We start from the raw sequence: 26,490 nt of genomic DNA, 5'->3' as shown, positions 1-26,490 counted from the left end.
CCTAGAGTACATCAATGAAAACCTCTTATTTTCTAAGTTGACCTAAAAATTAAGTCTCTAGTTAGCTCATGTTAGGTGTTCCACATACTCAGATTATGAAAAGAAACCAAGGCACAGGATATAAATTTTTTCCTAATCTTACAGAATACGTGTAAACAATCAGTGCCATATTGTTCCTCCCCATTAGAGTTCTCTGCTGACGTGTCTTGAGTAAACGGCAGCCATGGCCTCTGCAGACTCTGAGATGGCCATCTTTGGGGAGGCAGCTCCTTACCTCCGAAAGTCAGAAAAGGAAAGAATTGCGGCCCAGAACAAGCCGTTTGATGCCAAGACATCCGTCTTTGTGGCCCATCCTAAAGAATCTTTTGTGAAAGGGACAATCCAGAGCAGAGAAACAGGGAAGGTCACCGTCAAGACTGAAGCAGGAGAGGTGAGTGAAAAACAAGGCTGAAGGACACCATTTGATTCCAAATATCAGCTCTTAGCTGACATACATGGACCTTCTGTTTCCTTGGCAGACCCTGACCGTGAAGGAAGATCAGGTCTTCTCCATGAACCCTCCCAAGTACGACAAAATTGAGGACATGGCCATGATGACCCACCTCCACGAACCCGCTGTGCTGTACAACCTCAAAGAGCGTTATGCAGCCTGGATGATCTACGTAAGTACCAGCAGCACTCTGCCTTTGGGTAGCTAGGAGGAACCGCTCTGCCAGGCTAAGTGGAAGCCAACATGCCGTCTCCCTTCCTCGCAGACCTACTCAGGTCTCTTCTGCGTCACTGTCAACCCCTACAAGTGGCTGCCGGTGTACAACCCGGAGGTGGTGTTGGCCTACCGAGGCAAGAAGCGCCAGGAGGCCCCTCCACACATCTTCTCCATCTCTGACAACGCCTATCAGTTCATGCTGACTGGTGAGTGCTTGCCCTCCCTCACAGCAATCTAAGCCAAAAAGCCCCACTGATCTTGCTGGACCATGTGACAAACCTTCTAAAAACACCACAGAGATGTTTGACTGAGGATTTAATCAAGCTATGCAGGTATTAATTTCAAGTGAAACTGACCCAGAAGCATGCATGAACTTAGCACTGTGTATTATTTGCATTTTATTGTACAAAATTCTACAATCTCCCCCTGCAGAAATACCTCATAGCTGAGTTTGCTTCTATTTTTCACTGATAGGAAAGAAAAAAAATATAGCATATAATCCACTCATTTGAACACAGGTAGGCAGTTTGATTAGATTTCTTGATGAGAACTGTGTGGAAGGCAAGTAGATGCACAGCTTGTCTGAGGATCACATGCCTCTGACAGCTCTGTGCAGCCATTTGGTCTTATACTTACTACTGTTAGGACCTGGAAGGGAACTGGTTAGTCTTGGACTTTCTGAAGAAGCCCCAACTTCTATTTGCAGCTTTACTTCTCATTCAGCTTAGTGTTACTCGGGACAACTGCTAACGCTATCTTTGCTTCTGCCTCTTTCACAGATCGCGAGAACCAGTCGATCCTGATCACGTATGTACATCCCTGCTTGGGTCCCTGCAGGCCTGCACGGTGCCAGGGGACCTCCTGCCTGACCGCACGCTCTCTGCTTCTCTCTTTGGTTTGACAGCGGAGAATCCGGTGCAGGGAAGACTGTGAACACAAAGCGTGTCATCCAGTACTTTGCAACAATTGCAGCGAGCGGGGAGAAGAAGAAGGAAGAGCAGTCGGGCAAAATGCAGGTGAGTCAGGAAGTACAGACTGAATGTTTGACGTGTAATTTCCATGTAAACCAAAGACTGTAACTGAATAATTATCCTCCTGCAGGGAACGCTTGAGGATCAAATCATCAGCGCTAACCCACTGCTGGAGGCTTTTGGAAACGCCAAGACCGTGAGGAACGACAACTCCTCACGCTTTGTAAGTTGTTGCTTTAGACAAAATCCCTCCTCACTATAACAGTGGTGATGTGCTAGTGGTATTCCCACATAAGGAGATGGCAATGAAATGCACTTAGGCCAAAATTCTTCTTCTTCTCCTTAACAGGGCAAATTCATCAGAATCCACTTTGGAGCCACGGGCAAACTGGCTTCTGCTGACATTGAAACTTGTAAGAGACTCTCCTGGCCTGATCCCATTCTTTCCTAAATTCCCATCTTCACGTGCATTCTGGTGCCATAATCTGTCCTACTGTTCTTGCCAGATCTGCTGGAGAAGTCCAGAGTCACTTTCCAGCTGAAGGCAGAAAGAAGCTACCACATATTTTATCAGGTCACATCCAACAAGAAGCCAGAGCTGATTGGTAGGAGGCATCACTGAGCTTTTTGGAAGAAGATCAACTGAGCAATATCTAACTACATTTTAAATAATGAAATTTAACCCATGAACCCATTCGTTTTCAGAAATGCTCCTTATCACCACCAACCCATATGACTACCCATTTGTGAGTCAAGGTGAGATCACTGTTCCCAGCATTGATGACAAGGAGGAGCTGATGGCTACAGATGTAAGTAACTTAGAAAACAGGTGCCAATAGGCACATCACAAAGCATGCAAATGTTTCACTTTGCTATTTTTATTACCAGAGTGCCATTGATATCCTGGGCTTCACTGCTGATGAAAAGACCGCCATCTACAAGCTGACAGGGGCTGTCATGCACTACGGGAACCTGAAGTTCAAGCAGAAACCAAGAGAGGAGCAGGCAGAGCCGGAAGGCACAGAAGGTATTATCAAACTCAATAATTAACCCTTCTGTTAGCCACTACGGATATGGAAATCAGCAAAAGTTGTTCCTTGTTGACTTTCGGATCCCAAGGAAAACAGTATGCTAGAAAAAAACTGTCCCTTGTTCTCTTCTTGTGAGAAGTTCCCTGATCTCATGTTTTTTTTTGTTTTTTAATGCTATGAAAAATTAATTGTTTAAACTGTCCTTTATATGCTTCCAGGAAGTCAGAGCGATGGATGTCCTTCCTGTAAAGTTATTAGTCATACCTTTGTTGGAATATGGCTTGCAATTGTGAAACAGCCAAGTGGTTCAGCTCTAACAGGATGGGAGATAATATTCCCATTCACCCTCACCTGTCAGATTCTCAGGGAACTGTGGTTTGAGAGGTTTATTTGATTCCTCTCCTTTGTTGGGGCAGGACCTACAACCCATGTCTTCATCTCTCGGAGCAACGGCTTCTGTTGATATAGGACTAGGCAGAAGGTGGGAAGTACCATAGGCAAAAGCATAAAAGCCAGTGAGGTTTACTGAACATCAGAAACCAAAGCTCAGAAAAGGCTGTAAACTCCGGATTTGAAAGAGAACAGATATCCTCGCTGTGTTCCACTCTAAATATCGAGTGGTTTTGATCACCTGAATGTAGATCAGTACCTGACTGTTGTCACTGCAGCTCCTGAGCTGTACATGTACTACAAATATTCAGACTGGCAAGCTGCAGCTTTCAGTTTTGTGCCAGGAGATTTTTGAAAACATCATTACTTTCTACATGCTTCAGTGAAGATTTTCAAACATAAATTCTTTTAGAAAAGCTCAATATGAATAACAATGACTTTGGTCTTACTAAGATACCCTCTATGAGAGCCTACTGAAAGATTTCAAATAAAAAAGATCTGAACCCTGCAGCCTTTAGAGAACTCTCCAGGATTCAAAGCATATATGACACTAAATTCTTCCTTTTTCCTCTGTCTTTTTAGTGGCTGACAAGGCTGCCTACCTTATGGGTCTGAATTCAGCTGACATGCTCAAGGCCCTCTGCTACCCACGAGTCAAGGTGGGGAATGAATATGTGACCAAGGGTCAAACTGCGCAGCAGGTAAGAAACGTGTGGTAACCTGGAACATTGTTTTGAATTAAGATCCTGTTGATTCTCCTCTGCTCTGTGTGGTAACTCCAGGCATTTATCTTTCTTACAGGTGCACAATGCTGTAGGTGCTCTAGCAAAGGCTGTCTATGAGAGGATGTTCCTGTGGATGGTTGTTCGTATCAACCAACAGCTGGATACTAAGCAGCCCAGACAGTACTTCATTGGGGTCCTGGACATTGCTGGCTTCGAGATCTTTGATGTAAGTAACAAAGATCTGGTAAGAGCTATTTGGAAGTGACAACTGGATGTTATGATCGCTCTGAGATATATTTTTAAAGAAGATACGGTATCATCACATAATTATTAGCAGCTACTTGCCTTTTTTTTGTCATGAAGTAAAAAATGACCTTTCAAAGGATTTGTCTTATTTCAAGATGTGCAAACTCAAAAGTACAGAATGGTCCAATAAGAAAAAAATTCCTTGGTTTAAATGATCAAGGGCAAGAGAGTATAAAAACATGTATATCATGATAGGTGTAAGCCTGGGGTTTTTTCTTCCTGTAATTTGGCCTTGGATTATACAGGAAACATACTGTATACACACATTTATATCAATTAAAAAAAACGCCTTGTGGAATTAATTTAATGCATTTCTCTGTTTGCATTAATGCAAAATCTAAATGCATTAATTTACTGCATTTCTCTGTTTTGTTTTGTACACATACAGCAGACTGAAGAAATGCACAGACTTGACAATCAAGCCAAGATAACTACATTACTTATTTTTAAAGGATGAGGTTTTGCAAATATTGCTGCATCTTGCAAATATGGGTCTTTCTTATTTTATTTCCAGTTCAACAGCTTTGAGCAGCTGTGCATCAATTTCACCAATGAGAAACTGCAACAGTTCTTCAACCACCACATGTTCGTGCTGGAGCAGGAGGAGTACAAGAAGGAAGGAATTGAATGGACATTCATTGACTTTGGGATGGACCTGGCTGCCTGCATTGAGCTCATTGAGAAGGTGTCCTTCCTGTTCAAATGCATTAGATGCGTGGAAACTCTATAATTACTTGGCCTCGTTTTTCAAAGGGATCTTCCGTATTCATGTCCAAATATTCACCTTTTGCTATTCAAAATACCTTGCCCTGTAGGGTATTGAGTCAAGTGAGACACGAAGGAGATTTCACACAGTTTTGTGGCAGCAAATCTGTACTAATCTCTTTCCCAGTGCCAAAAGTTTGTTAAACTCCCAATAAGAGTGTTTTTCTAAAACAGCTAGAGTCAATTTCTAGGACAGCATGTCCTCCTCAGCTTTCGTCTCTAACTGACTTGTGCTTGTACAGCAGAATAGCTATATCTTTGTAAAATTTACATAGAAGTTGGATAGACATAACTGTCAGCACAGTCACACTTACATGTGCATCCTTTGACTGACAATGAAAAGGCAGTTGCACTGCACATGAGATGAAAAGTTCAGTGGCTACAGGATGGTAAGTAGTTAGAATCACAGAACTGCTGAAGTATGAAGGCAGCTCTGGACATCATTTAGTCCAGCCTCCTTGGTTAAGGCAGGGTCAGCTAGAGGAGGTTGCTCAGGACCATATCCAGTTGGATTTTTAATATCTCCAAGGCTGGAGACTTCACAGGTACCCTGGGGAAACTCTTCCAACTTTTGCCCACCCTCACAGTAAAGAACCTTTTTTCTTCTGTTTAAATGGGATTTCTTGCATTTCAATTCATGCCTGTTCCATATTGTCCTGTCACTGGACATCACTGAGAAGCTTCTAGCTCTGTCTTCTTTATCCTCTCCCGTTAAGTATTTATACACATTGATAAGATGCCCCAGAGCCTTCTCTTGTCCAGGCTGAACAGTCACATCTCTCTCAGCTTCTCCTTGTATGTCAGATGTTCAGTCATTTAAATATCTGTCCTGTCACTGGGCTCACTCTACTATGTCCATGTTTCTCTTGTACTGGGGAGCCGGGAACTGGACACAGCACTCCAGATATTTCTCAGCAGAGCTGAGTAGAGGGGAAGGATCACCGTCCTTGAGCTGCTGGCAACGCTCTTAATGCAGCCCAGTTGGATGAGTTGTCTGCCTTTGCCACAAGGGTGTATTGTTGGCTTATGTTCAATTTGTCTAAGACATTTGTGTGTGCTTTGAGTACCTCTTCATAAGAAGGTAGTGCTTTGATTTTATAAAGCATGTTCTCAACACAAACTAAAGAATTTCCATTAATCTTTATGATTTATTTGGTGTTAAATAATGTAAGTATCAATATGTTTGATCTCACTTTCTAGCACAAAATGTAATTGCATAATAACCATTTCTGATGTGTCTGTGTTCCCCTACTCTGCCCAGGTGAAGGTCATTATTGCCCTGAAAACTAAATTGCAATCTGTCTCCCTTGTGCATTTCTTCCAGCCCATGGGCATCTTCTCCATCCTGGAAGAGGAGTGCATGTTCCCCAAGGCAACTGACACCTCTTTCAAGAACAAGCTCTATGACCAGCACCTGGGCAAGTCCAGCAACTTCCAGAAGCCCAAGCCTACCAAAGGCAAGGTTGAGGCCCACTTCTCCCTGATACACTATGCTGGCACAGTGGACTACAACATCACTGGCTGGCTTGAGAAGAACAAGGACCCTCTGAATGAAACTGTCATTGGGTTGTACCAGAAATCATCACTGAAAACACTGGCCTTACTCTTTGCCAACTACGGTGGAGCAGAAGCAGGTTGGTTCTATGAATCCCCTATTTTCACTGATGTACAGCTCACAAAAAGAATTATAAAAGGCAAAAGCAAAAACCTAAATCCTGTTTTATTTACTTTCAATTTTGCAGAGGCTAGCGCTGGTAAGAAAGGTGCCAAGAAGAAGGGTTCTTCTTTCCAGACTGTCTCAGCTCTTTTCCGGGTACAGTAGAGAGTTCACTATTTCTCCTAAGATGAGGAGTAAACCCACCGTTTAAAACAGCTAATCTTTTTTTTGATTATTTGTGTTAAAATACCCTGAAGTTTTTGGGCAATATTTTTCCAGGAATAAATCCACTACAGTCTGTTTATGCTCCATTCCACTGAATGCACAACTTTTCTTTTTGTCCACTTGTCCCAGGATGATGTTTCCAGATGGAAGAATGTTATACAGAAAACTTCTGAAATAAACCTAGAATAGACCAGATTTCTTTCAGATGCCCACCTCTGGCTTTAGAATCTTTTTTTGCCCTTTAACAACATTCTGCCTACTGGTCTGGAGGATAACCTCTTTTTCTCCATGATTCAGGGATCAATCTCTTACAGTTGAAATACCACCACTGCTTGGGTTATGGATTTTCAAGATGTCAGATACTTGACAGTTCTTTGTCATAACCAAGTCTTGCTGCCTGGCTGCTCCATACATTTCTGCCAGGTCTCTCATGAGGTTATTTATTATTGTATTCATCCTTCAATTAGGACTCCCTTCTTGATATAGCCTAATTTCTTCTACAGATCTGCTGTCATATGATTCTTGATCACCTGACAGCCTCTACCCAGTGCACTGAAACAGGACATGGGCACATCTGTATATGCCCCAAGAAAAATAGTCATAGCTGTAATGCTTTGGCCTTGCAAGTGGGAAATTATTGTCAGCATGTATCATTAAAAAATAATGCAATAAGCTTATATTTAAATGTCATAAGGCTTTAAGAGCTAATGTTATAGGAGAAATATTATTTGCTGTGCTTGTGTTGCATTTCTGTTATGTTTTCAAACTTTCTTCCACTATTCCTTTTGGTTAGACATGTTAGTGTTTAGACACCTTAATATTTTGGCTGCTTAATTTACATACTCTGAGGTGTCCACTGAAGGCACCTGCTTCCCTCCACTAATTATAGGCAATAATTATTTATAAGCACATATAGAGATATAAATTACAAAACAATGCTGGGATTCATCTCACCTTATTCTCATTTTACCTTAGGAGATAAACATGTAATCTAGGCATGTAAAACTCAGCTTGTCATTTGTATTCCTTTCAGTGGGGAAAACGAGAAGGTTCTCTATAGTGTGATCCATATGACCCATCTTAAATGCCTACCGTAGTATGCTTCAAACTGCCTCATAGAAGTACCAGTTTACCTCTCTGGGTACATCCAAAGGAAGATGGATATACTTGCTAGTGAGGGCATTCCACTAGAGTCAGTGAAATGTATTAAAATCATATGTTTAAGAGTACAATATTTCCTACAGATTAATCAGAAGAACTTTCTATATTTAGTTAATAACAGCAATGGTCTGTAGCAAGTCAAAAAATCTGGTGCAAGGAGCTTCAGTTAAGGATTCTGAAAGCTAATTTTTGTCTGATATCTCATTATCTCATTTCAGATTGCTTGATGCTTATAGTGTAAATTACATTTGCTAATACAAACTTTTGTTAATGCCTCTCCCAGGAGAATTTGAACAAGCTGATGACCAATCTGCGAAGCACCCATCCCCATTTTGTACGCTGCATCATCCCAAATGAAACAAAAACACCTGGTAAGAGGCACACATGTAGAAGGTTTTCATTATGGTGCAGGTCTTCCCCTCTGCTTTACATAATATAGCATATACTTGTGCTCTGAATTGCTAGGTGCCATGGAGCATGAACTGGTGCTTCACCAGCTGCGGTGTAATGGCGTGCTGGAAGGGATCAGAATTTGCAGGAAAGGATTCCCCAACAGAGTCCTGTATGCAGATTTTAAACAGAGGTCAGACTTCCCCTTACTCAATGATTTTGTCCATCTTGAGTAGCTTGTGAAATTTAAGTGTCATTTCTGGTGATAAAAGCCCTCTCTAAAGTTTATGTTTAGCAGGGCTGTTATGTTCTCAACAGTTCTTAGGCTCTTTCTTGCAGTTTATCAGCCAATTCGTCTCAACAGCAGACCTCTTTATATTCAGAGAATCATAGAATCATTTGGACTGGAAAAGACTCTTAAGATCATCAAGTCCAATACAAGTCCTTCCATTTTCTCCCCCAGATACAAAGTATTAAATGCAAGTGCTATCCCAGAGGGACAGTTCATTGACAGCAAGAAGGCTTGTGAGAAACTTCTTGGATCAATTGATATAGACCACACTCAGTACAAATTCGGTCACACCAAGGTAAAAGAACTGTTTGTTTCAAGTACTATGTGGTTTTGGTTTGCATGGCTTGAAAATGATATTCAGATTCTCCAGATAGTATGTGAAATGATTAAATAGTGTATTTAAAAGACGTCAACTAAGTACTTATTGACTCAAAACATGAATAAATCTGAAATTTATTGCCATAGGATCACAGAATCACAGAATGGTGGGGGCTGGAAGGGCCCTCTGGAGATCATCTAGTCCAACCCCCTGCCAGAGCAGGGTCACCCAGAGCAGGTGGCACAGGAACGCCTCCAGAGACGGAGACACCACCACCTCTCGGGGCAGCCTATGCCAGGGCTCTGACACCCTCACAACAAAGAAGTTCCTCCTCATGTTTAGGTGGAACTTCCTATGGTCAAGTTTGTGCCCGTTACCCCTTGTCCTGTTGGTGGGTACCATGGAAAAGAGCCTGGCCCCATCCTCCTGACACCCACCCTTTCAGTATTTACAAGCATTGACAAGGTCCCCCCTCAGCCGTCTTCTTTCCAGACTAAAAAGACCCAAATCTCTCAGCCTTTCTTCACAAGAGAGGTGTTCCAGTCCCCTCATCATCTTGGTAGCCCTTTGCTGTCCCCTCTCCAGCAGTTCCCTGTCCTTCTTGAACTGGGGAGCCCAGCACTGGACACAGCGCTCCAGATGTGGCCTCACCAGGGCAGAGCAGAGGGGGAGGATGACCTCCCTCCACCTGCTGGCCACACTCTTCTTGATGCCCCCCAGGATGCCATTGGTCTTCTTGGCCACAAGGGCACATGGCTGGCTCACGGTCATCCCATTGTCCACCAGGACTCCCAGGTCTCTTTCCACAGAACTACTCTCTAGCAGGTCACCCCCAACCTGTCCTGGTGCAGGGGTTATTCCTCCCCAGATGCAGCACCCTACACTTGCCCTTATTGAATTTCATAAGGCTTCTCTCCGCCCAACTCTCCAGCCTGTCCAGGTCTCACTATATGGCCATACAGCCTTCTGGTGTGTCAGGATGATTTAAATAAGTGTTAATTAATGGTTCCTAATTTACAACTAAGCAGTAGAATAAAAGAATCAAGTGTTAATAAAGAGAAAGACAAAATGTCTGGCTATTTTAGTTCCTCAACTGCAGGTAACTGGAAGCTTGGAGATATAAAAAAAGGTCTACCACTACATGCATTCTTTGTGCTTTTGCTCTTTCTCTTAACTTCCTGTATTTTCTGCTATGGGGGACATGGTACTGGGCTACACTGAACAACAAGCACATCAACTGCACCTATTTTCATGTTCTTACCTAAGGTGTTCTTCAAAGCGGGGCTGATAGGCCTCTTGGAAGAGATGAGAGATGAGAAGCTGGCACAGATCATCACCCGCACACAGGCCAGGTGCAGGGGCTTCCTGATGAGAGTGGAGTACCAGAGAATGGTGGAGAGGAGGTAGACATTTCTTCAAATTAGGTTCACTGTATTTGGCTTATTATGTCATCATGGTCTAAATACTTAATATTAATTTGACTTACCTTTCAGAGAGTCCATTTTCTGTATCCAGTACAACATTCGTGCATTCATGAATGTCAAGCACTGGCCCTGGATGAAGCTCTTCTTCAAGATCAAGCCCTTGCTGAAAAGCGCAGAATCTGAGAAGGAGATGGCCAACATGAAACAAGAGTTTGAGAAAGTCAAGGAAGAGCTTGCAAAGTCTGAGGCCAAGAGGAAGGAGCTGGAGGAGAAAATGGTGAAGCTGGTGCAGGAAAAAAATGACCTGCAGCTCCAAGTGCAGGCTGTGAGTACCATCAGTGTGCCTCATTCTAAGTGAACTGTGATAATTAGGATGATATTTACAACTATATTTTCAAAAGACACATAGAAACTACAATTTAATTCATTTCAATTGTATTTCATTAAGAGGTGCTCTTAAAAGTATAACTAGCATCCATAAGGACTGTTGGGAGGCTGTAGTCAAGATATTACATGGGTAAAACATTTATGTTGTATGCTGCGGTCTCTATTATTTCTATTCACTTAAACTGCATCAGAGCAATCAAGAAACTTTACTTTTATTAGTATAATGTTTGTTCTAGTAATTTTTTCCTACCTCTCCAAAACTGAGTGTCTCTATCTCTATAATCACATGATCAGGAATTCTTAGGACAAGTTAAGATGACATTTCTTTCCTCTCTTTATTCTCCAATTCAACAAGATGTTTCTTTCTGGTGTAGGTGGTGGCTTAGCTGTTACAAATATCACTGTGTCATAATACTGAACTAACTGAAAAGAAACAGAATTTAATATTCTCACTCACCTCCTAAATCACTCAGCATTATTACATAAAATTATGTTGTATATCTGTGATGTTCTAATGCTGTGGTTTCTAAATTAAATCATTCACAGGATAGAAAAGACTGCATCCTCAAAGCAATACTATGCAGCGCATGTGATGTACAGGAAACTTTACATGCCCCTGTTTTTAAAGAATCTTGAACTGTGAAAAGATGAAAAATCCACTCACTGATAAAATTATAATTTTCCCTTCTTATTATTTCTGATGGACTAAAACTTGACACAAAATACAAGTACCACAGGACATCTGTTGCAAAAAAAAAGCCTAAAGACTAATTTTCCAGCTCAGAGAAAAGCCAGAGCTGCTAGATACTGAGTATTTTTTGGCCGTGGTGATGAAAATCTAAATCAGAAACAGTTGCTCCAAAAAGACAGTAGGGTGAAAAAAGAGAAATACAGGACTGATGCAAGCATAACTGTGATGTTGGTATTTATATGTATCTTGGCATAGATTTATCATCCAGCACTTCATAATTGTGAGAAATATTCCTATGATTAAACCCAAATTTATGTACTTTGTGCTAATGTTTTATATTATGGGATAATACTAGATTCTATACCTTGCACTAATAAGTAAATATTCAGGCCCTTACGTAGATTGAAAAGAATTTTATTTGGTTTTAGCCTTCAAAAATTGCTGTTTCAAACCCAATAACATGAAATCAATTCTATATTATATTTCATTCTGTCCAAACATAAACCTAATTTTTAACTAAAAAATTGCTATCCAGGACTCTAAACTATGCAGTTAAGCATCTTGATATTCCCTGAGAAAGTATATCCATAAAAATGGTATTTTCCCCACCAGGAAGCTGATGCTTTGGCTGATGCTGAGGAAAGGTGTGACCAGCTCATCAAAACCAAAATCCAGCTGGAAGCCAAAGTTAAAGAAGTGACTGAAAGGGCCGAGGATGAGGAGGAAATTAATGCTGAGCTGACAGCCAAGAAGAGGAAACTGGAGGATGAATGCTCAGAGCTGAAGAAAGATATTGACGATCTTGAGTTAACACTGGCCAAGGTTGAGAAGGAGAAACATGCGACTGAAAACAAGGTATAAAGCAGAAGATGTCACTCTTACAGAAAAGACCTCTGTTTTGTTACACAGTGTAAAGTTTTAAACAACATTTCTTATCTGCATTTCCTCCCTTTTCTCAAAGGTGAAAAACCTCACAGAGGAGATGGCAGCCCTGGACGAGACCATTGTGAAGCTGACAAAAGAGAAGAAAGCCCTCCAAGAGGCCCATCAGCAGACACTGGATGACCTGCAGGCAGAAGAGGACAAAGTCAATACGCTGACCAAAGCCAAGACCAAGCTGGAGCAGCAAGTGGACGATGTAAGTATAGAGGCATATGAGAAGATTAAAGATGTTGCACAGTCAGACACTGCGAAGAGAGCACTGATGGTGGTGTTGTGTTTAGCTGGAAGGGTCCCTGGAGCAAGAGAAGAAACTGCGCATGGACCTTGAGAGAGCCAAGAGGAAACTCGAAGGAGACCTGAAGCTGGCCCATGACAGCATAATGGATTTGGAAAATGATAAGCAGCAGCTGGATGAGAAACTGAAGAAGTAAGTGTGGCTGTGGGGCACCTGAGCGCTGGGCTGGTGCACTTGTCTTCTTCCTTTGAGCTCTAACATGGTTTGCTTTGCCCAAAGGAAAGACTTTGAAATCAGCCAGATCCAGAGCAAAATCGAGGATGAGCAACTTCTGGGCATGCAATTGCAGAAGAAGATCAAGGAGCTGCAGGCAAGTGTCTGTTCCTTCCCCTCTTTCACTGGGTCCCCGGTGAGGAAGGAGGAGGGCATGGGTGTGAAGGCTGCCTAATGTTCCCCAGGCACGTATTGAGGAACTGGAGGAGGAAATTGAGGCAGAGCGAACCTCTCGGGCAAAAGCAGAGAAGCATCGGGCTGACCTCTCAAGGGAGCTCGAGGAGATCAGTGAGCGCCTGGAAGAAGCAGGAGGGGCTACCGCAGCTCAGATTGAGATGAACAAGAAGCGTGAGGCAGAGTTTCAGAAGATGCGTCGTGACCTCGAAGAGGCCACGCTGCAGCACGAGGCCACGGCTGCCACGCTGCGGAAGAAGCACGCAGACAGCACAGCTGAGCTTGGGGAGCAGATTGACAACCTGCAGCGAGTGAAGCAGAAGCTGGAGAAGGAGAAGAGTGAGCTGAAGATGGAGATTGATGACTTGGCCAGTAACATGGAGTCTGTCTCCAAAGCCAAGGTACATACACAAATACTTTTATTAGAAATATTTAGTAATATTTCTATTTAATCTTGTCTTATTTAAGTATTATGAGGTTATAAAGTAACTGTTTTCTCCAAATCTTACGTATAGAACAGTGAGTGTATGTACATGGTTCCCAAGATGTAAACTACATCTTCTGGACACCTTTTCCTGCTGTAACTAAGGCATAAGAGAGGTATTATCTCTATTTTCTTATGTGTGATTGACACCTAGGCAAACCTGGAGAAGATGTGCCGCACTCTGGAAGATCAACTAAATGAATTTAAAACAAAAGAGGAGCAGAATCAGCGCATGATCAGCGATCTCAGTGCTCAAAGAGCTCGTCTGCAGACAGAATCTGGTATGGCACTTCCATCTCTAGTTTGGAAATGGGAGAATGACTCTCTTGACTGTTAAAATATTTTCTTAATTACAAACTTTTCCAGGTGAATATGCACGCCAGGTCGAGGAAAAAGATGGTTTAATTTCTCAGCTGTCTAGAGGGAAACAGGCTTTCACCCAGCAGATTGAAGAACTGAAGCGTCAGCTAGAGGAAGAGATAAAGGTAAAAATAGTTCATGTTACATATGAAAGGAATATTTTACATCTCATTGGTTTTGGTGCATTGTTCGAGAGTTGAAAAGATGATCTAATGAAAGTTCAAAACATCCCACCAGGTCATGCAATCTAGGCTCTGTCAGTGCAGGACTCCCATCTTTCTGCAGTATCTCAGAACTTGGCTTTTATTTTTTTCACGCAGTTAATCGCTATTTCTCTGGGATATATGTCTATGTGGCAGTAAAGGAAAATTTCCCAGGATGCACCTACTCCTTATTGCAATCTTTTTTTCCCCCAGGCCAAGAACGCCCTAGCCCATAGCTTGCAGTCTGCTCGCCACGACTGTGACTTGCTGCGGGAACAATATGAGGAGGAGCAGGAGGCCAAGGGGGAGCTGCAGCGTGCCCTGTCCAAGGCCAACAGCGAAGTGGCCCAGTGGAGAACCAAATACGAGACGGACGCCATTCAGCGCACGGAGGAGCTGGAGGAGGCCAAGTACGTGAGGAACGTGGGGAAGGCTGGCAGAAGCCAATAACAAAAATTAAAGGGACCAATAAAATAAAGAAATGCAAAAGTCTAGTAGTAGGTTGGGGAGGAATTATATGAAACAGAAATAAGCACTAGAAAGCCTCAAGTTGCACCAAGGAAGGTTTAAACAGGATATTAGGAAAAAATTTTACACTGGAAGGGTTATTAAGCATTGGAAAAGGCTGCCCAGGGAAGTGGTTGAGGCACCATCCCTGGAGGTATTTAAAAGCCGGGTAGACGTGGTACTGAGGGACATGGTTTAGTGGTGGCTTTTGACAGAGTTATGTTGATGGTTGGACTAGATGATCTGAAAGATCCCTTCCAACCTGGGCAATTCTATCATTCTATGACTCTGTGAAAGGGTATGGTTTTGAAAAACACAAGGAAAATAGGCTACTTGACAAAGAATGCAAGAAAAAGGCACTGTGTAGCGTGTACAGAGAGCAGAGTGATAGCTAGACCCTAGGAAATGAAAAAGGGAAGAAAAAGAACTGTTTATGACAGGTTCTGAGCTGCGTTCATTGGGAACAAATACCGCAAAGTGCCTCAGCACTGTGGTGAATATGAAAAAACAGCGTCCATCATAGTCCCCAATTATGATCTGTGCTTACCACCTCCCAGGAAGAAGCTGGCACAGCGCCTGCAGGATGCTGAGGAACACGTTGAAGCTGTCAATGCCAAATGTGCCTCCCTGGAGAAGACGAAGCAGAGGCTGCAGAATGAGGTGGAGGACCTGATGATTGACGTGGAGCGATCGAATGCTGCCTGCGCAGCGCTGGATAAGAAGCAGAAGAACTTTGACAAGGTGTTTTGGGCTCCAGGCCTGGGGCTTCTGGGCAGAGCATCCCCTCCTGATTGCCACAGCCATACTCATGCCCCGTTTCTCTTCAGATCCTGGCAGAGTGGAAGCAGAAGTATGAGGAAACGCAGGCTGAGCTGGAAGCCTCCCAGAAGGAGTCTCGCTCTCTCAGCACAGAGCTGTTTAAGATGAAGAATGCCTATGAGGAGTCCTTGGACCACCTGGAAACGCTGAAGCGTGAGAACAAGAACTTGCAGCGTAAGTCCCCGTTCCTCGGCTCCTGGCAGAGCTCTTTCCCTAGCCACCGCTACTGCCATTCCGTATGGGTCTGTGCCTGCAGGTTGGCAAAGATGCCTGTCACCTTGGTGTGAAAGGGCCCTTCCCATTCTGCTCTGTGCCTGACCATGTCATTGGTCTTTGCTCCCACAGAGGAGATTTCCGACCTCACGGAGCAGATTGCTGAGGGTGGAAAGGCGATTCATGAGCTGGAGAAAGTCAAGAAGCAGATTGAGCAGGAGAAATCTGAAATCCAGGCTGCTCTGGAGGAAGCTGAGGTACATGCCCCTAAGCGCTGCACTAAAAAATTGAGCAATGGGGAAACATGGCTAAAAACTGCTTGTTCCTACCCTCTTCTGGCTGGGGAGTGCAGCCAGCTGAGGTTTTCTGAAGTATTCTCTAATAAACTAGAAAGCAGTAGCTCCATCGATGTTACAAATGTTTGTGTCCCTTTGTCCAGGCCTCCCTAGAACATGAAGAGGGGAAGATCCTGCGCCTCCAGCTTGAGCTCAACCAGGTGAAGTCTGAGATTGACAGGAAGATAGCAGAGAAAGATGAGGAGATCGACCAGATGAAGAGAAACCACCTCAGAATTGTGGAGTCCTTGCAGAGCACCCTGGATGCTGAGATCAGGAGCAGGAATGAAGCCCTGCGGCTGAAGAAGAAGATGGAGGGAGACCTGAACGAAATGGAGATCCAGCTGAGCCATGCCAACCGTGTGGCTGCAGAGGCACAAAAGAACCTGAGAAACACACAGGGAGTTCTCAAGGTCTGTTCAGCAAAGCTACAGTAAAATAACAAAGCTACAGTAAGACAAAAAACCTGACATTTTTGACACCCAAGCACACACTGACACCTTGCAATTTTTGTTGCCTCTTTTACAGGATACCCAGATACACTTGGACGACGCTCTCAGGACACAGGAGGACCTGAAGGAGCAGGTGGCCATGGTGGAGCGCAGAGCAAACCTGCTGCAGGCTGAAATTGAGGAGCTACGGGCAGCCCTGGAGCAGACGGAGCGCTCCAGGAAAGTGGCTGAGCAGGAGCTTCTGGATGCCACTGAACGCGTGCAGCTCCTCCATACCCAGGTAAGTGTGTGGTACCAAAAGCAGTTGTGTTGACACTTAACAGACACAGAGGGCCGCTCTACACCAGAGGATAGGGCAGGACAGTGGTCTGCAATGGCCTCTCTCCTGCTAGCCACAGCAGAAGGTATGCTCAGCGCCCATCACCTGAGCCAACGCCTCACATTTTGTAAACAACCGTTTTAAAAAGAATTCCAGATTTTTGATTGCAAGCTTGAAGAGTAAAGACTTGGCTCACACTGCAGGTTTGGTATTGCAGGCCTCAGAATACAAGTCTTGCACTCTCTCTTGGCACAGAACACCAGCTTGATCAACACCAAGAAGAAGCTGGAAACAGACATTGCCCAAATTCAGAGTGAAATGGAGGATACGATCCAGGAGGCTCGCAATGCTGAGGAGAAAGCCAAGAAGGCCATCACAGATGTGAGTCGGGAGATCCTTTCACAGCTTAATATAAGTTCCTTCTCCCCAGATTGTCTCCAGCCCCAAAAATGGCTTTGCCTCTTTGCTCTCATCAGGCAGCCATGATGGCAGAAGAGCTGAAGAAGGAGCAGGACACCAGTGCTCACCTGGAGAGGATGAAGAAGAACCTGGACCAGACGGTGAAGGACCTGCAGCTTCGTCTAGATGAGGCTGAGCAGTTGGCACTGAAGGGAGGCAAGAAGCAAATCCAGAAGCTGGAGGCCAGAGTGCGTAGGGCTGGTATTTCTGCAGGAGTGAACACGTCACGTAAGCAGCCATCAGGGAAGCTCCAAAGATGGGCTTCTCATTGCAGGTGCGGGAGCTGGAAGGGGAGGTTGATGCTGAGCAGAAGCGCAGCGCCGAAGCCGTGAAGGGGGTGCGCAAGTACGAGAGGAGGGTGAAGGAGCTGACCTACCAGGTACGGCAGGAGGCCTCCTTGGGCTGACACACCCTCTCGCGGGAAGTAGAATTTTTTGCACTTGATTGCCAAAGGGAATTGCTAACTCACATGGTGGGGAACCAATTCACTCTCTTTCCTGTTTGCCAACGTCTTTAGTCTGAGGAAGACCGGAAGAATATTCTGAGGCTCCAGGATCTGGTGGACAAGCTGCAAATGAAGGTGAAATCCTACAAGAGACAATCTGAGGAGGCTGTAAGTATCACTCTGAGTGCTTGGCATGAAAAGCGTCTCTACTGCATAGCATGGTCATCGAAGAGATGAATATGAGAAACTTGGAAAGTGACACTAGTCGATAACAGATGGCTTCAAGGTCTTTGAAGTGTATATAAATTAGCGTAGCCTTGAGAATTAGATCAATGAGTGAATAAGAAGGCTAATGAGCAGGGTAAGTGCATGTACATATTTTTTTGCATTAGAAAAACAACATAGTCTGTAAGAAGTAGCTCTTCTTAATAATACTGGTAGTACAATATACTAATCAGTTTTTAAAAGAACATATTTTCAGAATTTTTAAATTCAAATAGCTATCTTTATGAAAGTTGCCTATGACCCTTGCAATTTGGAGAAGCTTGGTAGTTATGTGGAAGCAAATGACCTGCCAAAAGTCCAGAATTCTGTGCCTAGAAACACAGAAAATGTTCCATAAGAAATCCTTCTGATTCATCATATGCTCATCTAGACAGGGAATTCCCCATTTTGGATACGGCCGGGGAAATTTCAACAGATAGAGAACGTGTTGGAAGTACAATCCCAAGCCACCTTGTGCACTGCACAATGTATTGTTCAAGGAACCTTTGCTTTTTTCTGGGCATGCTGAGTCAGGAATCAACTGCAGCCACCGAATTTACGAATGTCTGAGCATGACTTCTTTGCTGCTGCAAACATTTCCATACAGGGAAGGGCTTCTAGACTCAGATAAGATTTGTGAGATGGACACTTAGGAGATCTCATGGACTCACTGTCTCTTACAAATTCCTAACCTCATCTAATGGCCTGCAGAGGTAGTTTAATATTTAATTCCAGAGGTGATAAAATCTGATTTACAGCTGCCCAGTTTGTTTCCTTCCCACATTCCATAGGAGAATTATGTTCAAAGCCTGTTGTGCTCTGCCTATAATGGATTTTCTAAAAAGGGGAGGATGAGGAGGTCTGTACGAGGCTTATGTGTAAGCAGTGGGGGCTGGGGGATGGAGGTCCGGGCATCCCCCCAGGGAGGAGGCGCAGGAGGAGCGAAACCCCTGCCCTGGGCTCCTCACCACCGACTCCCTCTCCCCGCACAGGAGGAGCTCTCCAATGTCAACCTCTCCAAGTTCCGCAAGATCCAGCACGAGCTGGAGGAAGCCGAGGAGCGGGCTGACATTGCAGAGTCGCAGGTCAACAAGCTCCGAGCGAAGAGTCGGGAGTTTCATAGGAAGATAGAAGAGGAAGAGTGAGGATGTCCTGAGGCAGCAAAGTGACCTGGGGGCTGCACAAAATGTGAACCTCTCACTCACTTTCTTCTGTAATTAGTCTTTGTAACCATGTCAATGTCTAGAGAATAAAGACGGTAGATTCCTCTGCATACGCAATATGAACAGTGCCTTCTTTGGTTTTTTTTCTGATCAAGCTTGGGCTATTGCATTGATTTTCTTGCTTTCCCCGGCTGGGGGAAGGGAGAAGCTAATGCAAACTCTGGACGGAGGACCCGCAAACTTAGAGGCTGATAGTCCAGCTTGTGCTCTCTTCAACTACAGCTGCTCTTTCCCTCATGTACCTTTAATGCTTCTCCCATTGTCCTTTCAGCACAGTTACATTCCCATATGAGAGGCAAAAGAGGATCCATATCCATAGTGCCTCTAAATCACGCCATCTCTCCTACCCTAGATTCCCCCAGCTGCTGTCACCACCTGCTCCTTGTTTCTCTGCAGTGGACAAAATGCTGAGCCCTGCCCCTTGGGGCCACTTGCTGGAAGGACTGCCCCTTAGGGCCCATTTCTCGCACACTGCGTGGCACCAGCACCCCTCCTCAACACATCACCTCAAGGATCAGCCTTGTCACTCTCGCACAACAGGCTGCATGTGGCATTGCCTCAGGCAAGAGAAAAGAAGAAAACTGGTGGGTGTATCCCTCCATTCCTTCCTCACATACCTCTAGCTCGCTTTTGCTAAGCAGGCAATGTATTTTGGGGAATAAGGAAAGGGGTAAGTCGTCAAACACTTCTTCCTTCATCCAGACCCTGATCTGAACAGTAAAGGCACAGTGGGCACGTACAACTGTGAAGTCTCATGTGCTCTATCACCTCTCTCAGCTGGATTATTCCGACGCATGACATCTTGCCTCTAGTTTGGGTGAAAGACACACAGAGAGTGCCAAGGTATGTTAAAGACAAGCCCACAGATGCCTGCCTAAGCTGGTGTTTTCATAGAACTGACAGCTCTTGGCTTCCAAGTAACTTCTGCCCCTTATTTTCAGGGAGACCACACAGCCTTGCGGGATTTTCTCAGAAACCTGTGTATACAGTGAATCAAACACAGCTTAGCGGTAACTGAGGGCTATTAAGCCAATTTGGAAAACCTTTCAGCAATATCAACTTACACAATTGCGCCCACTGTTGCAGCACTGACTGTCTGAAGCGTTCGTTGCGTCACCCCAGCTGACTCCAGGCTGCGGGATCCCTTGGTGCAGACCAGCATGGAGTGAATGAGAAACACATTAGCAGCAACTGAGGAGTGAGGTGCAGCTGGGACTAGAAGGAAACAAGCAGCAGACTCAGGAGCAGAGGCCAGGGTATGTATTGATGTTGAAAGCTTGTGGGAGTCCACAGCTTTCCACCTCTGTCTACTGTACAAGCGCTAGTATTCAAAAGCAGAGGTGGGTCCTCCGTGGAGCATTGAGCCTAGCAGGACCACAGGGATGGGAGTGGGGCTGCTGTTGTGGGCTGAAGGGACGCAGGCTGTGCAGGAAACGATTGTGCCCAAGCCTGAGGCAGGTAGCCCCTGAATGCTTTCCACCTTGACTGGCTTGCAGTGTTTTCAAGGCAGAGCTTACCAGTGGAGCTCCTGGGGGCAATGGGAAGTGGTAAGGACTGACACCGCTGGCTTGATCTAAGCTTGTAGAAGTCAAGGCCAGCGGCGTTGTTTCCAAATAGATTCACACAGCGCTAGGAAGTTGCAACCGACAGCTCCATGGCTGTACGCCTATGACAGCAATATCCAAAGGGCTCTCACCTTACCTGTCTCCCAAGTGCAGCCTCACCAGCACAGCAGCTCTCACGAGGAAGTGCAGCCTGCTTCCAGTGTCACTAGCAAGCATTGGCGAGCAGAACCTTTGTCAGTGCTGTCTGAAGAGAGCGATGGGAGATGGCTCTTTAGGAGCAGACCACAGTTTTCAATCACAAGGACCTTAAGAAAGCCACCCAACACCTTGCAGAGATGCCAGACTAGTCCCCCCTTCTCGTGACACTGCACAGCTTTTCCCCATGGTTCTCTAGCAGTCTCCCAAGCTTGTTCATCCCTCCTCATGCCCTGCAGTCTTTCTCCTTGCCTGACAGCGTGCACTGGTCTGCCACCGCAGCCAGGGTCTCTTGCGGTGAGCCTTGACTGCCTAAACCCGCCTATGAGCTGACTGCTCCTCTTGGGTGGCGTGAGAATGTCTAGCCACACCTGCAGGCATCTCCAAAGCTTCAGGTGGGGCTGGCTAGAGACTAGATGACACACAACATCCATGTATACCCATGTCAGCTGTAATGGCTTGCACAAGCTTGAACTTCTGAGACTCTCTGAAATCCTGCTTTACAGACCCTGCACCATCCTTTGCTTCACATTGCCTCCCCCGTGGAAGCATGAGAATGTGTCCTCAGAAGGAAGGAATGCAGCCAGCAAAGCCAGGCATAGGGAAGAGAGAAGGCGGCAGGCGTGAAGAGGAGGGAGCGGGCTGATGATGCCTGGCCACACTGGTGAGTGTGACACCTGGAGACAGTTTCTGTGAGGATTTGTGCAAAAGAACTGTCACAAAGGGCATTTTAGGGAAAGGACAGGCGAGTCACTGAAGAATCAGCTCTCGCATCATGGGTATAAGTGTCGCTGGTTTGAACTACTGTAGCTTTCTTTAGACTCCCTTTTGCAAAGTCAACTGTTTCTTCCTCTAGCCTCCTGCGTGTTTCCCTTGCACGCAGTTACACACCTCTCGCATCTCTCTAGCTCTCACGGATGCAGTCAAAAATAAAGCAGGCAGCTGTGTGCCCTAAGCTTGGGGACAGGTGCACAGCCTCAGGCAGGACTTGCCATCAGCACGGTGGGCCGTGTGGTGGGACTGAGGCCTAGCCTTGCGTCCCCCCACATTCACAGCTCCCTCCTGGCCCCTGCCTCCTGGGCTCTGAGGTCCCACCAAATCGCCCGTCAGCCTTCACACAAGTCATTCCCAGAGGAGGAGACAAGGCCGCAGAGAGTTTTGGAGGTTGCCCATGCTGGGAGGATCAGCCCCTCATTTGTCTGCCTTCATCCTCACTGTCAGAAGCTCAAAATAGCCCCGCTCTTGCAAGACTCCTGTGCAGGGTCATGCCTGTTTGTGTAGCTGATACGCTTCCACTAATAGCGCTCGAAGACATTCCTGGGCGGGTAGGTTGCCTTCTATATCTCAGCGCAATGTGCTGCCACGTAGGAGCGGGACAACTGCGTTGTGTCCTAAGACGGCAGATGCTATTCTTACCCGAGAGAGACTTGCTCCGGCACAGCCCCTTTCTCAGCTGAAATGTTAAAGATCAGAAGCAGGCCCGAGTGTGCTCTCCCTGGTAAGACCATAAATCAGGAGCGGCCCCTTTGACGTCTGTGGAATGATGCTGTGCCAACCCAGCGTCTGGGTGCTTGCCGTGGCCTCCTGGGACGTGCTGGGGCTCAGTTTGTGGTGCAGGGGAACGTTACTTCTCTTGGGCACCAGCACTGAAAAAGGCAGGCTGGGCTGCAGCTCTGAAACTGCCCAATTTTACTACTGCCTCCCCTTGAGTCCCTGCCTGGGTGAGGACGAAGACGGGCAGGGCTTGCTCCGAGGTTCAGCAGCAGCATTGCAGAAAGCCATGTCCCTTTGCTCAGGTTGTGCTTCCACAGTGCTCACCAAGGGAAGGCAGTAGAGCTCTGCACCAGCAATCCCTCAAGAGCCACTGGAGTATCAGGGCTGCAGGAGAAGCCCTGGCCAGGCCCGTGGCTATCACTTGATGGTTGTGAAGACTCATCTCAGCCTGCAGCCTGACTCCCCTGGCCCTTTGGAGAGCTCAGTAAAGTCAGTGTCACTGCCTGGAACGGTCACCACAGGCAATCAGGCAGAGGAAACCAAGGTCCAGAGACATCAGTTAGCTCGGTCGCCATGCCTTTTGCCTTAGGTTTTGGCTGTTGCTATGAGGGCACAGGGCCCATCAGCTTTCCTCTCAGCCTGGGGCTCCAGCAGGCTCCTGTCAGTCACAGAGAGCTCAGCCAGGCAGCAGCCAACCGGGCCCATTGCTCGAGGCACCCATTGCCAGGGGGTGGCAGCATGGAGCCATCAAGGTGGACCCTCCTCCGGGTGGCTGGCCTGCTGCTGACCAGCAACTAGGTCTCACTTAAAAATGGGTGCTTTTAAAGCTGCTGAAACTTCCTGGCACACGTGTTATCACTGAATCACACCAGATGGGTTAAAATCCAACCAGGTGGGTCAGCCAGTCTCATGTGTTCACCACTGGGATACAACAAAGACAGGTGGAATGGGCCAAAGAAGGTCTGGAAAAGTCAAGGCCATGAATGCTGAAAGAAAAGACCCTGAGCTGACAGAAGCAGACACTGATGTTATGTCTTTTTGGAAGGGGGGCATCCAAGCGCTTTGGCAGTGTGGAATGAGATCAGGCTTAAAAGTAGTTCTGGAAAATTGGAAAAACTTTAGACGGAAATTTAATGAAGGAAACGAAGTACTCTAGAAGATGAAATCAGACAGAGAATGCATGGTGTTTGTTATCTGAGCCAGGGAGAAAAGGAATAGGGGGCACAAATTTTTAGACACTCAGCAATGTGAAACAGTTGCAAAATGGTATATCGAATTATTGCAAAAAATAGTTTAAGTACTCTTTCTATGGTGCAGTATATGTATCTTTGCTTTCATCAGCAATGGGTTATCTTAGTGACAGTCTACAACACTTTGATTAGAGCACATTTTGTAGTCCTCTTCTGAAAAAAGAAAATTCTTTCTGTAGAGTAAGGAGAAGAGGAGCCAGAATGACAAGTATAAAGAATATGACTTAGAAAAAGCTATGTATAGAAATTGATTTTTTAAGTCAAGAGATGAGAAAAGTACAGACTGGGTATGGGAATAGGAAAATAATTTTGTCAAAAGCAAAAGATTTTCATTAAGAGACATAGAGGGTTCTATCGCCAGGACTATAACTGTTTAATTTGAAGTAAAAAGGATTTGGAGTAAATATTAAGAAAATATTTGAATGAGAAAAACTGTATGGTAGAAGAGAGTGTCTATAATGTTGCATGATCTTCTTTAGCCTATGCTTTTAAGCATCTGTTTTAGACAAGCATCTCCCAAGGACTGTCTAGATATGTATGGCATCATATGGACTTTTATAGAAAAATAGCCAGTAAATCAATAGCTTTCTTGCAACTGAAACCATGATGATCATCCTGTCTATTTTTGTCTTTGTATTTCATAGTCAGCTACTGATCCTGCCTGAAAAAGGTACTATAATTTCTGAGAAGGTGTATATATCCCACTTTGTCTCATAATACCCAGCAAAATTGTGTAGACGAGTTACTATTTGAAATACAATTTTTATCTATTAAAAGCTTTTTTTTTCTGATTAGACAGAGTTCCCATTTTAGGGTTCTGTTTACTTCCTTCCCTGAGCAACAAAGTTAGTTTGGGGAATGTGTTTTAAGGTATATAAAAACATTGACTTTTCAAAATTGATAAATAAATAATTTTCCTTTAATTTAAGAAACACTGTAAACACCCTTTAAAAATGAGAAGTCTTGTTATTTTTATGGACCTATTGTGAGACTGTTTTTTTCAGAATTCTTTAACTTGTAAAAAAATACCTCTCTAATGGTGGAATATGAACCATAGCAATATGCTAGTCTAAACAAGACACATCACATATAGCTAGAACACACAGAAAAAAATTCGCATTCTCAGGCTTTCTTTCGTGCTGAACTAACAGTACTATTCCTTCGAGGAGGCCATAGCTCATGATAAATTACCAGGATCCAAATATCATACCAAGGGGAGGGAAACCAAAGATTGCTTCCTCTTACATATTTATTGCCATAACTGCCGAATGATAGCATTTTGCATTGGCACACTGTTTGTGGAGTTGGGCTGCCTATCAGCTGACAAGTGCTAACTGATCATGGGGAAAACACTGCTCCAAACAGCCATAAAGGACCATCTCGGAGAGAAGGTTTAAAATAGATACAGTGCCTATGTTCCAATAGAGCCCCACTGCAGAGGATCTCAAATTTGTGAACTCCTGGACTAGAGGGACATCTATAACTCCTGAGCTAAGTGTTCCAGTTATAAAATTTTTGGAAAGTATTCTATATTAAAGGAAGAAACTTCTTGACAGTTTGAGGAAATAAAATTAAATTCGACACCTGAATTCTCCATGAATTTGCCATACATAGAATTACAGAATCACAGAATAGTGTGGGCTGGAAGGGACCTCTGGAGATCACCCAGTCCAATCCCCTGCCAGAGCAGGGTCACCCAGAGCAGGTGGCACAGGAACGCCTCCATCCGGGTTTGGAATGTCTCCAGAGATGGAGACTCCACCACCTCTCTGGGCAGCCTGTGCCAGGGCTCTGCCACCCTCACAGCAAAGAAGTTCCTCCTCATGTTGAGGTGGAACTTCCTATGGTCAAGTTTGTGCCCGTTACCCCTTGTCCTGTCCCTGGGCACCACTGAAAAGAGCCTGGCCCCATCCTCCTGACACCCACCCTTTCAGTATTTACAAGCATTGACAAGGTCCCCCCTCAGCCGTCTTTTTTGCAGACTGAAGAGACCCAAATCCCTCAGCCTTTCTTCACAAGAGAGGTGTTCCAGTCCCCTCATCCTCTTGGTAGCATTTTGGTGTCCCCTCTCCAGCAGTTCCCTGTCCTTCTGGAACTGGGGAGCCCAGAACTGGACACAGTGCTCCAGGTGCGGCCTCACCAAGGCAGAGCAGAGGGGGAGGACGACCTCCCTGAGATGCAGGAAAAGGGCCTACAAAGTGGTCTTTTCTTTCTCCTGTGTCTACGTGCATTAGTTCTCTTGAATTCAGAGTTTCAACACAGAGAAGACTGTGGACAACATACATATATCAGGGCACTAAGGCGTGAATTGAGGATTAGCAAACATATGAGGCAGGCAGCAGTGCAGTCGAGAGACAGATCTGCTCTGACACCTTGCACCCTGTGAGATACGGGCTACCTGGAGGCACTTCTCAGAGGAGCAGCAGACACTCTGAGGGACCTGAGGGACTGATTTGGAAGGAAGGCAACATACGCCTGTGTTGCTCAGCAAAGCAGTGATGGGGTGAAGTTGGCACTGCATCTTGAGCTGAGGCAGACTTAGCATGTATTTTCTGAGGCCGCGGTCCTGATTGAGAGGTAAAACACCCTGGTTGCTGGCTCTCTGGTGACATGTCGCTGTCATTGTGTCCTGCTGGAGCTGTCCTGCTTTACACAACTGATTTGTCTTTCAGGACGAGCAGCGATTTGTATCCTTCCCTCGGCATCTCAGATGGATGCAGAGAGCAATTGAGGAACCGTTTAGGCTGACCACCAAGGAAATCTATTCGCTAATTTTGCATAGGAGGCTTGGTGGAGTCTCTGAAGTGACAGGGGCCTTAGTGTTTGGAAAAAAAATTCC

General features: G+C 45.2%; 1 protein-coding gene across 1 annotated transcript; it reads left to right on the top strand.

Moving 5' to 3' along the window:
* Window positions 1-223: 223 nt before the first annotated feature.
* LOC141751368 (myosin heavy chain, skeletal muscle, adult-like) lies at window positions 224-19,208 on the top strand. The gene is made up of 38 exons (XM_074607988.1): window positions 224-430; window positions 519-662; window positions 756-912; window positions 1,486-1,513; window positions 1,611-1,722; window positions 1,808-1,900; window positions 2,027-2,090; window positions 2,184-2,282; window positions 2,383-2,486; window positions 2,566-2,704; window positions 3,681-3,799; window positions 3,900-4,049; window positions 4,644-4,814; window positions 6,219-6,528; window positions 6,637-6,707; window positions 8,221-8,308; window positions 8,403-8,520; window positions 8,791-8,914; window positions 10,205-10,341; window positions 10,432-10,687; window positions 12,053-12,295; window positions 12,402-12,578; window positions 12,664-12,809; window positions 12,897-12,987; window positions 13,076-13,465; window positions 13,703-13,829; window positions 13,915-14,033; window positions 14,325-14,521; window positions 15,176-15,359; window positions 15,446-15,611; window positions 15,783-15,907; window positions 16,090-16,398; window positions 16,514-16,717; window positions 17,012-17,137; window positions 17,233-17,403; window positions 17,490-17,594; window positions 17,733-17,828; window positions 18,917-19,208. The coding sequence occupies exons 1-38, from the start codon at window positions 224-226 to the stop codon at window positions 19,067-19,069; spliced, it is 5,820 nt and encodes a 1,939-aa protein (XP_074464089.1). The 3' UTR covers window positions 19,070-19,208.
* Window positions 19,209-26,490: the final 7,282 nt, after the last annotated feature.

The sequence above is a fragment of the Larus michahellis genome, chromosome 14 (assembly GCF_964199755.1).
Source record: "Larus michahellis chromosome 14, bLarMic1.1, whole genome shotgun sequence".
Classification (NCBI taxonomy): domain Eukaryota; kingdom Metazoa; phylum Chordata; class Aves; order Charadriiformes; family Laridae; genus Larus; species Larus michahellis.
This window is presented reverse-complemented; position numbering and strand designations above follow the sequence as displayed.